Below are 17,069 nucleotides of genomic sequence, written 5' to 3'. Positions count from 1 at the left end.
TGTAAATGTTATTTTTTGCTAAAGTAAGCTTATGCGACCTATTTTCATATATGGTTGAAACTTTTAAAGTCTTTCCTGTAAAGTTTTCAATTTGCACATTGACCTTTATTCGAAGGAACCATCGATTTAAAGATGAAACGACAATAATGACTTTATTTGATAAATAAGTTCCAAATATCTCATTCAGGACTTAATTGGACTTAAGTACAATTAATACTACGTACATGTGTGCTCAAAGTTGACTTGTGCCTTGGATTACACTTTTCAAACCTGTCGGCTTCTGTTTCGGTAATCTGTGGACAAAATTGTAATTATTTCAAAAATTATTTTTCTTTTTTTTCAATTTTTTGACTTAGTTAACAAAATGTATGATAAGAAAGTACGTTCACAAACTGACGATGATTGCGAATTTTATGAAGCTTGTATAATTCGATTTAAATTTAATGGCGGCTTAGTTAGCTGCGTATCCAGACACCTAAATAGGGAGAAAAACTGTCTTTTGCTCAATATAGATGTGAGCATAATCAAGAATGGAATTAGTACTAAATATACCACAGATATATAAAAAAAACTTTCTTTTATATACAAAGTTACTGTGGACTGTTGTCATAGTAACGACTTGCGTCAAATTTCATTTAAAAAATTAAAAAAAAATTGATAATACATAAATTATATATAACAAAAATAGTTTTTTTTCCAGCTGCAGATGACGGTTTCGGAGTTCTTTTTTAAAAATCCGATACATTCCTATAAGAAATACATTTTTATAATCACTAGAATGACGTATAACTGACAGATGTCAACGTCCTGCCGGTGGCGCCACCTACTTAGAGCTAGGGTTGTATGATGTGACATACATACATACATACAGTGTGTATGAGTTACCTGACGTGTATGAGTTTGCGCGGAGATGAGGGATGCAGGAGATCGCGGCGGCGCTCCCACTCCGCGTACTTCTGATACTGACGCTGACGGCGACGGTCCACATAACTTATCTGTCATAAATGTACTCTCTTAAATTAATTCAAGTATATTTTTAAAGACCCACATACATTTCAAACATCTTCATTCTCAACTAGAAGTTAGGTATTCGCTAGTTTTTTTTTATATTAGGTCCTTACATATGAAATTGGCGTTTTGTATGGGAGGAACAAAAAGTCGAATATTTTTTAATATAATATATTTAATTAATCAAAGTATGAACCATTTTCTTTCTATGCACTTTTGCCATCTCATAGGTAGTTCATTGATCCCTTTACTAAAAAAACCAGTCGGACGGGAATCAATAAAATCTTTGAAGGCGATTTGGACTGCCCCATCGGAGTTGAATTTTTTCCCTTGCAAGAAGTTATCCAAATTTCGAAAAAAATGGTAATCTGTTGGAGCAAGGTCCGGGGAGTACGGAGGATGTCTTAGACTTTCCAATTGAAGCTCTTCTAATTTTGTAGCCGTCTGTTGCGCAGTGTGTGGTCTAGCGTTGTCGTGAAGCAGCAGTGGCGTCGAGCGATTGACCAGCCTAGGTTGTTTAGCCGCTAGCTTTTCCATCATGGTTTGCAATTGCTGACAATAGACATCAGCCGTAATAGTCTGGCCAGATTTGAGAAAACTGTAATGAACAATACCGGCACTAGTCCACCAAACGCTTACAAGTAACTTTTTTGGGGTTAATTTTCGCTTGGGGCAGGATTTGGCTGGCTGGCCAGGATCCAACCATTGCGTTGAGCGCTTCCGATTATCGTAAAGAACCCATTTTTCATCACAGGTAATGATTCGGTTTAAAATACCTTCATTATTGTGCCGGTTTAGTAATGTAACGCAACAGTCGACGCGCGTTTGCCGGTTTGCTTCAGTCAATTCGTGAGGTACCCACCTTTCAAGCTTTTTAATCTTCCCAATTTGCTTCAAGTGAATTAAAACAGTTTTATCACTAACATCGCAGCCTGCAGCTAACTCGGACGTGGTTTGCGATGGATCCGCTTCCACAATAGCCTTCAACTCTTCATTATCAACTTGAGTCTCAGGCCGTCCACGGGGCTTGTTCTGCAGATCGAAATTTCCAGAACGAAAACGTTGGAACCAAAAACAAACTGTGTTTTCTTTTGCAACACGACCGCCATACACATCATTCACCCTTCGAGTCGTTTCCGCAGCACTAGTGCCACGGCGGAACTCGTACTCGTAAATAATGCGATATTTTAAGTTTTCCATTTTGTAAAATGAGTGACGCAAACAGAAAAAAACAGAAGAAAAAAAACAAATGAATGACGGTCATCGAACCACAAATACATGAGTCTATAGCTGTACAAATTTGAATTTGGAATTCCTTACCAAAGAGGAGAAATTCGTGATTAAAGTGGCCAGTACGAAAAACGCCAATTTCATATGTAAGGACCTAATATATATACAAGTAACTAAATAATTAAACTGTAATTGGATATATAGTTCCCGGTAAATCGATAGCTCTTACGAATAAAGGTCAATGTGCAAATTGACAACTTTTTAGACACTTAAACTTTCAAACATATATGAAAATAAGACGCATAAGACCTTTTGATGTGAAACATCTATAGGATCACTTATAAACCGAATTGTTGGCGTGGCGACGCTTGCCGTGGCGACGGGTCGCCAAGCTATACTGAGGTATACACACATTTATATATTACACAAAATATATATATATTATTTTAATAATATTTATTATTATTTATTCATTCCTTCCTTCATTCATTCGTTCATTTATTTATTTATTTAATATTTTATGCACATTAATTGTACACAGACGATGTTTCACATTTGCTAGGCGTCTCATGACGGATCACAAGTTTTTTTTTTATTTCAGAAAAAAGTAAAATTAAAGTTAATGTGTATTTTGTTTAGTTCATGTAATGTAAAGGAGGAAGCTTTAAACACAAAAAAGTAAAAATCAATTTGTTACTTTGACCCTTAGACATAGGACCCATCGAAATATAAGGACGGAGGATGAGACGCACAAAAAGAGGATATTTCTCAGTTAAATCCACTTCCCCTTTCCTTCCTTTCCTTGTGAGAAATGGGAATGGAAAGACGACTAAAATGAGACCTACAGTTAGACAGTGTATATTACACAGACCAGACAGCTGGCAGGTATCCAGAGCAGCGCGGTGGCGAGCGCGGCCACGCCCACTATGTTATCTCTCAAGAAGCCCAGCACATTGTTGATGTTGATATCTTCAATTATATTCCAGATGCGCTCCACCACGTCCTGGATAGTCTTCTCGCACACACCCTACACCCAGCACATTATATTATAAACCCTTTTTCCTCTAAGCAAGTAGCTGTGACTATTTCAACAGACGCATCATACAAAATGGCGGAAATTCTTCTTTCTTTCTTCTTTAAACAAATTACAGTAATTATAAAAAACACTAAACCAAATTAAGTATACAGTCAAAACCGTTTATAGCGACATCGTTTAGAACAACATACCGGTTAAATTGACCAAAATCAAAGGTCCTGGCTGAATGTTATATACATATCTTTCCTATTAATACCTGTCACCGGTTGTTACAACTATCGGTTTTTACGACTCAATATGAGTAGTCCCTTCGATGTCGTTATAACAGATTTTGACTGTACTTCTAAAATATTTTGGTTAAGAATAAAACGAACGAATTTAAACACTTTAAAATCAAAGTCAAAGGTGGTATAAAAAGATTGCGCCGTAGAAATCTCGTTCGGTACCCTAGGAGAGTTAAAACCGTGATTTGCCCTTCCTGTGAGTCGGGTAATAAATACCTTGTTGCAGAAGCCCTGTATGCAAGGTGTACCGTCGGGCAAGATGTCATTGTGGGCGACGGGGAAGCAAGTTTTGTTCAAACTCTTGCGACAGCAACGTTTGCACGCGTCCGCAACTAAAGAGAAATTTCTTTCAATGGTTTACATAGGAAAATATACACGTAAATTCATAAAATTTGGATTATTTAATTACCAATCTTACTAATATTATAAATGCGAATGTTTAGATGGATGGATGTTTGTTTGAAAGTATCTCTAGAACGGCTGTATGGACCTTAATACAATTTGACATAGGTAAAGCATAGTCTGGAAGAACACATAGGCTATTCATTAAGTTTTTCTTTAATTCCGCGTGGATGGAGTTGCGGGCGACAGCTACTAAAATATAAACTTGCATTAATTAATTTTATTTTTTCTTAAATGTCACATTCGATAGTTATTAGTATACTGAAACAGTTCCTGTGTAAATTAATACCAAATCTAAGGACTTTCAAAGTCCATTAATAGTTATAAATAAAACCATTAATGGACTTTGAGAGTTCATTAATAATCTGTGGAAATTCTACCGTCGATTTTTTAAAGTATTATTTATTCAATTCACATAAATATAAAGACAACAATAATGTCCTTGAAATAAAGATCTATGCAACGAAAAGAATTATAACTAAAGAGGTCTTATAAGATTTATAATTGACGGATGGGTCCAAATGTAATCGGATTTTTTTTGGTATTGTGTGTGTGTGTGTGTATTTACCAATGTCACACATGCAGCTGTGCATGCCCTGTGTCTCGCAGTATGGCACACACGAGCCATTGCGACAGCGGCCGCGCTCAGCACACTCGTGCTCGTCAGCTATAGCCGGCGCCTGCGCATGTACACCACATACTAAAACTTTATTGTGACAAACTTTCAAATGTTTGTAATGTCAGACTATGAGGTCCAGATATAGTTAAGACGACCATATTAAAACGGATTTGTGTATCGTGTCTAAAGCAAAGTAAACAGTTATATCTGAGACTTGTAACTTTTTTTGTCGGTGTGTTTTTATGTGTCACCTTGGGACAGTCGGCGGAGGCGCCGGTGCAAGTGGCTTCGCCCTCGCATGCGGCGTGCGCGGGCTCGCGACATACAGCACCCGCCGCCGCGAACACACAGCCCGCGCAGCACGGCGAGTTCTTGTCACTAACCCAACACAAATCGACAATAATCTAAATTCCAAATCTATCTATAAATAATAAAATTGGAGTCACCATCAGCTGAGGTCACCACTGAGGGACTCAGAGTCTATACTAAGTTAAGGGTATCTAAGCCATAGTCAACCATGCTGTAATAATAAAAAATTGAGGTGCCTGAATGAAAAATCGACAACAACATTATGTAATTTCTGTATGTCTGTCTGTAAGGTCGTGTTTGTTCGGGATAATCCCCAGAACTTTTGGACCGATTTTGACAGGACTTAACAGTAAGGTAGCTGACGCACGCGGGCATATTATAGGATCCTTATTTTAAATTCTGCGCTGATGAAGTCGCGGGCAATCACTATGAAATCATTGCTCCCTTTACAGTATTCTATAGACCAGGGATTTCCAAAGTGGTCGATATCGGTTTCCTAAGGGTCGACATAAACGAAAACAGATTTTGGGAGTCGAAGAGGTCTAAAAATCGAACCCTTTTAATAATAGTCTGCTAACATAAAGCATTGCTAATTCTCCCTCTGTCTTCTTTTGTTCTAAGTTAGAATAAAAAATTACACTCTGTAGCAGCTGTTTTAAGTTAGCGGACCATTATGAATAAGGTAGTTGATCTTAGAAGTAGGTAATTTGGCCATCGTGGTCTGAGGTAACAGTTCATTTTGGGAAAGGGGTCACTTGTCCAAAATAATTTGGGGATCCCTGATAGTTCTACGAACAATGTTTTACCAACAAGTATAACTAAAAACAGCAATAATTAGATAAAAAAAATAACCTATAGATAAATCTATTAAATTAATATTACCTGCAAACAGCTCCTTGATTCTTTCGTAGTTTACAATTCTTATCGCAGCACATATCGTTATCCTCTGTACCTGTAGACAGTGAAAAGGAAAAAGAGAGTCTTAGTGTGCTTGTGTGTGAGAAAGTGGGAGGGATAGAGATGTGGTATGTTAAGTTACCAAGAAGTCCTGCATCACATTCTTCACCCCCCTCAACTCTCAGGTTGCCGCAGAAGCTCTCCTCGGGCTCGGAGAAGCAGCGACCAGATTTGGCTTGCAACACCTTCCTGATAGACCGAAGGCTGCATGGCGAGAATCTCTACACATTGAAAACTAATATAACGACCTAATTCACGAAAAAGAGTTATGAGATATTTAAAGATGTAACCTTTTTCGTCGCATCAATATTTCTAGGACAATCTAGACCAGGGATTCCCAAAGGAGATCATATCGACCCCCTGGGGTCTTAAGGCATTGAAGAAGAAAAATAATAATAATAATTGATCTTAAAAGTAGGTAATTTGGCCATAGGGGTCTGTGGTAACGGTTCAAGTTGGAAAAGGGGGTCACTTGTCCAAAATAGTTTGGGAATCCCTGATCTAGACGGAAGAAGACGGTACATAAGTTTTTTTTTGTATTTATTTTGTATAAAATCATTGAGAGCTTCAAATGTATCTTTAATGTAAATATTGCTTGTCAATTTATTTAGTAAAATTTTTTGTTAATTAATTTAGGAAAAGAAATTATCCTTAGATTAAAATCTAAAACGTCAGACAACTGTATGAAAACTAAATTCCATATGGTTTAAGGTTACAAATGTAATTATTTTCATTGGATCTATATAACAGATGTAACCTTTTTCATCACATACGATATAAAACGTCGTATGTATCACAATTACCTTGTTATTAACATCATATCCGCTGACACTGTAGGTATACATGAGGTAGGAGCCGCCCTGGCTGGCTGTGGGGGAACATTCCACCACATCAGGGTCATGTTCTGATCCCCAATTGTGACCGAACTCGTGCGCGGTCACGAGGTCAGCCTCACGAGTTATAACACGCTGACCGTAATGGTTCCGAGATGAACTCAAACCAGAGTTCAGGTATAATGTGTACCCGTTCTTGAAGTATTCTGTTAATTTGTAATTTTTATTGTTTTTTGAAGTGTATAGGAATAAATGTGTCTAATAAAATTGTATAGATATAATATAAAGATTTTTTTAAAGATTTATAATATTAAGTTGCCTTTATTTAGATAAAAAGATACTTTAACAAGAAAATTTACTTTAAAATTATTCAAAATATTACAAAGTTTGAATGATAGGATTATCTGATTTCAGATTTAATTTAATAGTAACTTTTTATAACTACTTTCTAAAATTGAAGCAGATTATATATATAATGTATAGAGTAAATAAATTTTAACAAATAATATATAAAGCGAACGAAAACAACATAAAGCACTCACATTTCGCAGCGAAATGGCTGAAAAGAAAAAAACGAAAACAAAATGTAAAATATACCAACATAAAAAAAAAATCGCACGTGAAATTTTTTAAAGCATTCATGCAAAATATAACCTTAACAACATAAACATAAGATAAAAAGTGTTCTGACAAAATTAAAACATTTTAAATTGTACTATTAAAGCGAATAAAGTCACACAAAGACAAACGAATCTTTTTCAACATCACACAAACAAATACGTGAATTCAAAATGAAAACATAAATTCCAAAATCCCAGAATATTATCACTTAATATGTTTTCAATTAAAAATATAAAAAAAAAAATCTTCAGATTTCAACAATCGACACAATGTAAAATGTCATATATGCAGATGTAACTCTTTACGTCACATGTATGTTTTATCACTTTTAAGAGCATTATACCCACTGAGGGGCTCGGAGCCTAGCCTAAATTAGAGGTGACTAAGTCATAGTCAACCATAGCCAAGTGCGAGTTGACTTCACACATATCTTTGAATTTCTTCTCAGATATGTGCAAATTACAAGATGTTTTCCTTCACAGTGAGTCACTTCAGATAAATGTACATATGAAAATAAAAAAAATTGGTACATAACAGGATTAGATCCCAGGATGTAGTATACAGATGTAAGTAAATACCGGGAGTACATATTCCACCGACGGAGTTCCTCCGCGGAGAGCCAACGTAAGCTAGACCTAGGATACCTCCTTCAAACTTCAAGTCTGTGAATAAATGCGCCAAACAGAAGTCCTTGTGAGAATACTCCCGGCTGAAAACCTGTACAATAAATACGAGAAATACTTACTTTTTTATATCAACAGGTGGCAAACGAGCAAACGGTCACCTGGATTCTCTGAAATAGCGAGGCGATTGTTGCCCATAGACATCCGCAAATGCAGATGCTTTGCCTACCTTTAAACAACGGAGAAGGGGACGCACAGAAAGAGGATATTTCTCCTTCCTATGCGTCCCTTCTTCCGCTAAATCCATTTCCTATTCCCTTATCTTTCCATAAGGAAAGGGGTGGGAAGAGAAAGAGTACTAAAATGAGTCCTCCGACACCACACTCATCAGACTGTAGTTGGAATTACTTCCACTTGACGTCTGTCTTCTGTGAGGTCGTGGTATTTTACTGAGCGAGGACAATTCATGCACCCAACAAATATTGTTGTTATTTACCAGTTATCTAACAGTTGTAGACGACATCAACGTCTGCCACAAAAAGACAGACGTCAAGTAGAAATCTTATACTGCGGTCTGATTTGTGAGTGCCGGAGACTAAATTTTAGTCTTCTTTTCCCTTCTCAACCTTTGTCTTATGAAGAAAAGATGGGAAGGGGAAGTGTATTTAGCGGAGGAGGAGACGCAAAGGAAGGATATGTTGGAGTAGTATAATCTGCTTAGACGCTGAGATGTGCACTGGCTGTTTTAGTTTTATGAAAGTGTACGTCAGTCACGTGTCAAGTATTTTATATAGTCTTTCAAGAATAAATTTTCCCATGTAAACGTGTGTTCTTCATCAGGTTATGGGCCCAGAAACGCAATATTATCAGGTTATGGGTAAATAATATAAAACGTTTACATAATGACGGCTCAATCAGTGCGAATAGAGTTACTGAATAAAGAGAATTATGAAACGTGGAAAATACAAGTTCAAGCATTGTTAACGAAGACGGAAGGTTGGCAATACGTAAGTGGGAAAAATGTGAGACCGTGTTCAACACCAGGTAATGAAAAATTATTAGATGATTGGTTAGCTGCTGATGAAAAGGCGAAGGCAGATCTGATTTTGTCTATTAGTCCGAGTGAGTTAAAGCACGTAAGAGGGTGCATAACTGCACGAGAGGTGTGGTTGAAACTCGAGTCTATATATGCATCGAAAGGACCTGCACGTAAAGCAATTTTATTGAAACAGTTAACATTACATCGTATGCAAGAGGGCGAGGATGTGCGTGAACACATTTCAAAATTCATGGACGCTGTAGATAAACTGAATGATATTGGAATCGAAATACATAGAGATTGTTATCAATATTATTGTTATATAGTTTACCAGCAAGTTATGATAACTTTAGATGCGCAATGGAATCCCGCGATGATTTACCTACGGTGGAAATATTAAAAATAAAAATTTTGGAAGAGGATAGCTCGAGGCGACAAAGTAATAATTCTAATGAAATACAAGGAGCTATGTATGCTAAGAGAAATGGGACGAGACATAAGTCATTCAAGAACGTCAATACTGCATCTAATTCCGGTGGTACATTCAAGTACAAATGTTTCAAATGTCATAATTATGGTCACAAAGCTAGTGATTGCAAAATAAAGAAGAAAAATCGTGAGATAGGATGTGTAACTGAAGAACAAAACAATTATGAAACGTTTAATTGTAATGGTTTACCAAATAATTTAATACGCAATTCTTTTATTTTAGATAGTGGGTGCACATCTCATCTCTGCAAAGATCCTGAAATTTTTGGTAAAGGGGTTTTTCCGTATACTGCAAAATTAAACTTAGCTAGTAATCTGTCGACTGATGTCAAAGGTAGGGGTGATATTAATTTCGTAGCTTCAAATGATCGAGACAAACGTCAAATTCTGCTTCGCGATACTTTGTACGTTCCCAATTTAAGAAGTAATTTAATTTCAGTTGCCAAAATGACTGAAAATGGTCATAATGTTCTTTTTAAACGTGATGTTGCTTATGTCACTGACAACAAAGGCATTATCAAAATGACAGCTGATCGTGTGGGTAACTTATACAGAGTGAGAGAAGTGAAAAATAGAATGAATGACGCGTTAGTTGCTATGAATGTGGATGTACGTTTGTGGCATGAGCGTATGGGTCATTTAAATGCACGAGATCTTATGAAATTACTGAATACTTACGGATTTGATGTTAAGACAGAGGATATGAATGTATTATATGACTGTGAAACATGTACGAAGGGAAAAATGACTACACTACCGTTCTTGAAGACGAGAGGCCCATGTAATACTAAATTAATGATTGTCCATTCGGACGTGGTTGGACCGATGAGAACCGAATCTCTAGGTGGAGCAAAGTACTTCGTTACTTTTATAGATGACAGTACACGTTGGTGCGAAGTGTACTTGCTCAGTAAGAAAAGTGAAGTATTTAACGCGTTTAAAACGTATAAAACTTTTATTGAAAAACAATCTGGTATAAAAATTAAAGCTCTTCAGTCTGACAACGGTGGCGAATACTGCAACAAAGAATTCGACAATTTTCTAAGGACAGAAGGAATCCAACATCGTTTGACGGTAGCACATACACCTCAAATGAATTCTGTAAGTGAGCGTAAGAATCGTACTCTCACAGAGATGGCGAGATGCATGTTGTTATCTTCGGGACTGTCTAGTTGTTTTTGGGCTGAAGCTGTGGCAACTGCCTGCCATATTAGAAATCGCTCTCCGACGAATACTTTTAATGGTGAGACGCCGTATAACATGTGGTATGGAGAACCAGCTAATATTGAGTACATGCGATGTTTTGGTTCTAAATGTTTTGTTTTAGACAAGACGCCTAATAAAGATAAGTTTGTCGCACGTGCTCGAGAAGGCATAATGGTGGGATACCCACGAACTTCTAAAGGATATCGAATATGGGTACCAGGTGAACATAAAGTTGTTATTGCACGAGATGTGAAATTCCAAGAAAGTCATATTACTAGACTTAATGAAATTTGCAGAAGTAAAGATAGCAATGTAGATGGAAATGAGATTATCGAAAAGGATAAGAAATCAAGTGATGAATCGATCGTTGATATAGTATTCAATAAAGAGACGATATGTGATGATTTTGAAATTGATCATGAAAATAATATAAATGATAGAAATGATAATGGCGATGCAAGTGAAAATGCAACTGGTGGAACAAATGAGATTATATTAAAAAGAATGCCTGGAAGACCTAAAATACAAAGAGGTCAACGTGGAAGGCCTAAGAAGTTATATAATGTTAAAGAAACAGAAATACATCGTCGATGAAAGCTGAATGCATGAGGAAGCTGAATACGAGCCTGGCAGAATATATATGAAAGAGAGTATATATTTGAATAGCTTATTAACTGAAGTAGGTTTGGATGAACTTGCTAAAGTGGTGATGCATGTTGACAATAGAGGTGCGATTTGTTTGGCTGAATTTCTTAAACGTAGTGTACGTCCTGTACGTAGTGTTATGAAGGAAAAATATTTAACCTTAAGGCATCTGTCAACGGATTTAATGATAGCCGACATCTTTACTAAAGCTTTGCCAATATCCAAACATTTACTTTGTGTAAAGGGTTTAGGGCTCGTAGATAATGCAGATTAAAGGGGGCGTGTTGGAGTAGTATAATCTGCTTAGACGCTGAGATGTGCACTGGCTGTTTTAGTTTTATGAAAGTGTACGTCAGTCACGTGTCAAGTATTTTATATAGTCTTTCAAGAATAAATTTTCCCATGTAAACGTGTGTTCTTCATCAGGATATATCCTATTTCTGTGCGTCTCCTCCTTCGACTTAAGGCAACGCATCAGAATTTATCTATGGGCAGAGGTTGCTCTTTTGTCCCTTTATAATATAAAGAAAAATAGACATTTTTTAAAATCAAAACTAGTGTTATAAGTAAAAAATAACATAGACTTTATACCTAGAAAATATAGACACATGAAGATATAGAAGTGACGTGAGTAAATAAAATAAAAAAAAATTACCTCAAGTAAATTCCTGACGTCCCACTTCTCACGCACCATGTTGTAATGAGCCTCACCTCCTCGCACTCGTGTCGGCTCTGAATGTACCAATATCTTCTTTATCACAAAACCCATGCCTTTAAATCCATCCAAATCCTAAAAAAAATTAAGATGTACTAAACTAATATGTGCATCCGTTGAAAAAGGTTACATCTCCAGATGTGTTCATTGAAATTTACGAATTAAAAAGACAATAAAATTATCGACACATACAAACAGGTTACATCTCGATATTATTCAAAAAATAAAAAATACACATTAAAATTATTGACACATACAAAGAAAATGGTTACATCTCGAGATTATTCAAAAAATAAAAATTACATATTAAAATTATTGACACATTCAACGAAAATAGTTACATCTCAAGATTGTTCAAAAATTGGACATTCAAATTATCAACACATACTACGAAAAAGGCACATCCATCCATACATGTCGAGATATAACCTTTTTCGTTGTATGTGTCTATAATTGCATCTATGTTTTGTATTGCCTGGGGTTTTTAATATTATATTTTTCTTTAATATTTAAAGTATTTTATTGAACAAATTCTGTACTAACCTGTCTATCTTGCCACACTGTATCATTATATATTTTATGAACACGATCTATTAGACTTATCTGAAATAAATAATATAATAATGTTATTTACTAAACCAATGGGAGAAAAACTATCTTTTCCTCAAAACAGATAAGCTTGATCAAGAGTGGAAGTAGACTTACTAATATTATAAATGCAAATGTTTAGATGGATGGATGTTTGAAGATATCTCAGGAACGGTTCAACAGATCTTGATGAAATTTGACACAGATGTAGAACATAGTCCGGAAGGACACCAAGGCTACCAAGTACGTTTTTTTAATTCCGCTCGAAAAGAGTCGCGGGCGACAGCTAGTACTAAATATACCACAGATATACAAAAAAAAACTTTATTTTATATACAAAGTATTCTGTGGACTGTTGTCATAGTACCGACTTGTGTCAAATTTCAAACAAAAGATTTAAATTTAGGCGATTTTGTTGTAAGATAGTTCACATATTAATAACAAAAAATGAAAGAAAGAATATTTTATCCCTAAAAGGACGGCAAAAAATTTGACAGATGACAGATGAGACATATTTCTAAGAAATTCAAAGATATATGAATCCACTGAGGGAGAGCCATAATCAAGAAACTTAACTGAACTGAAAGATATATGTAAAGTCAACATGCACTAGGCTACGGTGTCTATGACCTAGTCACCCTTAACTTAGGGTAGGCTCCGAGACCCTCAGTGATGATGTACAGGGCTCATGATGATGTAAAAAGTGTGTATTTAAAAATTAACAAACAAACATACCAAATAACTAATTGTAGTTTTGGTATTACTTGCTCCCATTTCTTGAAAGAATCTATAATCAGCCACAAGTAGTAGAGGACATCTTGTTTTAGTCGGTGTATATTCATAATCACTTTGTCGTTTCACTCGCTTATTATCGGTTCCATCTTCATAAGGTACATTGTTATGGTGATCGGTTTGTTGTGATTTCTTTAAATATTTATTCTTTTCCAATTGTTCGTGTTTACTTTCAACATCATGATTGTAGTCTTCATCATCTTCTTCAAGTTCTAGAAATTTAAATAGAATATTTCTCTCATGTCATTATTATTATTTACTTAGAAAACAAGCATAAACATTTATCATACTAATATTATAAATACGAAAGTTTAGATGGACGGATGGATGTTGTATGAAGGTTCTTCCAAAATGGCTTGCAACATAGTATGGAAGAACCCATAGACTACTAATTAAGAATTTTTAATTCCGTGCGAACGGAGTCGCGGTCCATAGCTAGTAATGTGTATATTGCTGTAAAAACACATTTAGTAACTATTCAATGAAAAAAGATAGCATTTAGGAGCATCTTAATAGATGTAATTCAATTCATGGGTCAAAATGTCGTCTTTCTTTTTATTTTAATACTAGCTGTCACCCACGACTCTGTCCGCGCGGAGTTAAAAAACGTAATAAGTAGCCTATGTGTTCTTCCAGACTAATTTCTACATCTATGCCAAATTTCATCAAGACCCATTGTGCCGTTTCGAAGATACCTTCAAACAAAAATCCATTTTTTTGTAAAAATATTATTTACTGCAACATACCTTGTCCTTCTTTCACATAACCACAAACACGAGGTCTGCTGCCGTTGTTGTGCATCCAACTGAAGTGTATGTCTGATGAACGATATGTGATCATCGTCCCATCTTCCTGGTCTGGTAAATGCCGCCATGACGGCTAAAAAAAGACTCATTTATAATTTGACGAGTAATTAATGTATCTTTACTCTTGTCTTTAACAAGCTTTAACTGTCATGTGTGTAGTCAAACTTGGAAAAGTGAAAGTCAAAGGGACAGTGATATTTTGCTCGCTTATATAGGTTTCTTGGTAGTTTCTCAGTTGGAGCGTCGGTGGCTCAGGGGTTAAGCACTTGACTTGCAATCTGCAGGTCCTGTTCCAAACCCGCCATGTACCAATGTGTTTTTCGATTTACATATGTTCATTTATCCGACATTCTAACGGTGAAGGAAAACATTGTGATGCAGACTGCACATATTTGAGAAGAAATTCAGTGATACGTGTAAAGTCAACCCGCACTGGGCCAACGAGCTTGACTTTGGCCTAGTCACCCCTAACTTGGGGTTGGTTCCAAGCCCCTCAGTGGGACATATAGTTAGGTGATGATGATAGGTTTCTTCCTAAGCTGATCTATAAGGTGAAATATTTGATAACACTTGGTGCTTTTACTGAAATTAACCAAACCAAAGAAAAGAGTTACATCTCTTATGAAACCTCTCAAAGATGTAACTCTTTTCATTGGATGTTTTAAATTATTATCAAGTGTTGTTCAATATTGTTATTTATTATTACCTCAATATGATAAGTCTCATCTGGTGTATGAATGATGCCCGTAACAACACCATTGTCTATATGTAACTTTACATCTGATAACTTTTCACCAAAAACCCTGCCAGTGTAAAAGTTGTCTCGATCTGGAAACATTGTAATTGTAGTTTTCTTTTTTTTATATTTCAAGGTGGCAAACGAGCAAGCGGCCACATGAATTCGCCGAAATGGCGAAGCGACCGCTGCTCATAGACATTCGCAATTACAGATGCGTTGCCTACCCTCAATCAACAAAGGAGGAGACGCACTAAAAGAGAATATTTAACCTTCCCATCCTTTCATTATAAGAAAAGGGTGGGAAAGGAAAGAGGACCAAAATTAGGCCTCCGGAACCACAATCATCAGACAAAACGCGGAATTACTTCCTCTACAGGCCTGGATAAATGTGAGTCCAAAGGACCTCTTTATTTCCCTGGCATATAAAGGTATTTCTCTAACCAGAGTTTCTTGCCTATGGAGGTTGTCCATCGGTACCAGACAATGACTCTAAGTCATAGAGGTTTCTGGCTTTGCCGGGGTTGACTGTGATTGTTGTTGTCTAACAATTTATCCCAAACAATTAAAAAACGGACCCAGTTTTATGATTATCCTCATTATTTATATCTTAAACTTTAAATTGGTAAGTCACTGAAACTCAGTTATGTTGCCTTATTAAGTAGATTTTATAAAAAAGTTATAACTAACTTATATATTTATAGCCATTATTTGGAAAAAGTCTTAGTTAAATTTACTATAAAAATGAGGTTATCTTACCAACATGGACAACAGTTTTCTTTCCTTCACCATCAACTGCATAAGCTTTGAAATTTGAATGTAATACAGTACTGTGAGGATGTAAGATTAGTCTGAAGTCTTTGCCGAGAGTTCTAAAGTGTAATTCCTTGATTGTATTGAATGGATGATTGGATTGTTTTGCACCTCTTTTCACTATATGGTGATTAAAACTTGATGAATGAAGGGTTTCATAATATTTAAGATTGTTTGACAGCGAGCCTGAATTTAAAAAAAATAATAATTTAGTACTCAAAAATAATTATTGAATTTAAGTACCTAAAATAATATTTACAGAAGGTAAATATAGCATTTATGTATTAATTATAGATTGTTTGATTAATTTGTTAATGTTATCCAGTAAATTATGGTATATTTAGTTAAAATTACTCAGTTTTTGGGTACCTCTTTTATTGAATAAGCGTTTTTTTAATAGGAATTAACAGTAGTACTTACACAAGGTAGCACATATGTAATGTATGATTATAATGCAAAATACACCAGAAACACTTGAATAATTCATTGTTATTGTGCTAAATGGTACTAAAACAACGTAAATATTGTCTCACAAAATTATTTTTGTTTGTATTTATGACATAAAGTTCTCTCCTCTTAAAGACGTTAAAGAATATATCTACATTGCTTCCCAATAAATTTATAAGACACTCTTTTCTTTTGTGATTTACTTTGTATTTTTCAAAATAATAAGAAAAAAATCTATTAGAGAAACTGCGAAAATCTTTATCTCCGTCACAAACAATGACATTTCACTGACAATTGCCATACTAAAAACAGCAAAAAACACTAAAAATACTTACTAATAATATAAAAGGGACTGTTTGGATGGTTTGATATATGTTTATTAGAAGGTATCTCCAGAACCGCTAAATGCATCTCGCTCAAATTTGGCATAGATGTAGAGCATAGTCTAATTTTTATTTTTATGGGAACTTGATGTTTTGATATGCTGGTAAATATTTATAGCAACAGAGAAAGAATATGTAAAAACAGCAGAGTAAAGAAGTATAGGCAATTAACGTAGGAGAAGTTTAAAATACAAAATTTAAATTTTAAATGACATTACTTCGTTAGGTATATTGAAGTAGATGTAAAGTGTTGCAACGTTAATGGATACTGTGGCGCCCTCATGACAGTTTCATTATGTTTTTGGTCAAGCTATAATTAAATTGTAATGCAAGTTAATAAAAATAATAATAAACATTTATAAGACTAAACACCAGTAGGATTCAGTTTTTTTTCCACATTCTCTGCATTTATCCGGAACTATAAAATACCTACATAATTCATAATTCATGGACCAAGTTTCGTTTATATTCCTGCAAGGTCAACCCTT

General features: G+C 35.4%; 1 protein-coding gene across 1 annotated transcript; it reads right to left on the bottom strand.

Annotated features, from left to right (window-relative positions):
* Nucleotides 1-17: 17 nt before the first annotated feature.
* Nucleotides 18-16,340, bottom strand: LOC106713573 (ADAM 17-like protease). Its single transcript, XM_045683041.1, has 17 exons — nt 16,172-16,340; nt 15,698-15,937; nt 14,909-15,030; nt 14,143-14,275; nt 13,340-13,608; nt 12,560-12,619; nt 11,957-12,091; nt 7,878-8,016; nt 6,649-6,884; nt 5,928-6,066; nt 5,771-5,840; nt 4,831-4,957; nt 4,529-4,640; nt 3,775-3,890; nt 3,110-3,265; nt 886-995; nt 18-293 (listed from the first exon to the last, which is right to left on the bottom strand). Exons 1-17 carry the CDS (start codon nt 16,236-16,238, stop codon nt 233-235), a joined length of 2,292 nt encoding a protein of 763 aa, XP_045538997.1. The 5' UTR covers nt 16,239-16,340; the 3' UTR covers nt 18-232.
* Nucleotides 16,341-17,069: the final 729 nt, after the last annotated feature.

The sequence above is a fragment of the Papilio machaon genome, chromosome 20 (assembly GCF_912999745.1).
Source record: "Papilio machaon chromosome 20, ilPapMach1.1, whole genome shotgun sequence".
Classification (NCBI taxonomy): domain Eukaryota; kingdom Metazoa; phylum Arthropoda; class Insecta; order Lepidoptera; family Papilionidae; genus Papilio; species Papilio machaon.
Note: the sequence above shows the minus strand (reverse complement) of the source record. Positions and strands in the feature narration are given on the sequence as shown.

Bases quoted from the DNA above. Each gene is read 5' to 3' on its own strand.
- LOC106713573 (XM_045683041.1), bottom strand. From the start codon at position 16,238: ATGAATTATTCAAGTGTTTCTGGTGTATTTTGCATTATAATCATACAT. The intron at 4,958-5,770 runs GTAATATTAATT...GTGTTGGGTTAG, and splicing joins AATCAAGGAGCTGTTTGCAG to TGACAAGAACTCGCCGTGCT. The intron at 996-3,109 runs GTCTGTGTAATA...CATTTATGACAG, and splicing joins GGATACCTGCCAGCTGTCTG to ATAAGTTATGTGGACCGTCG.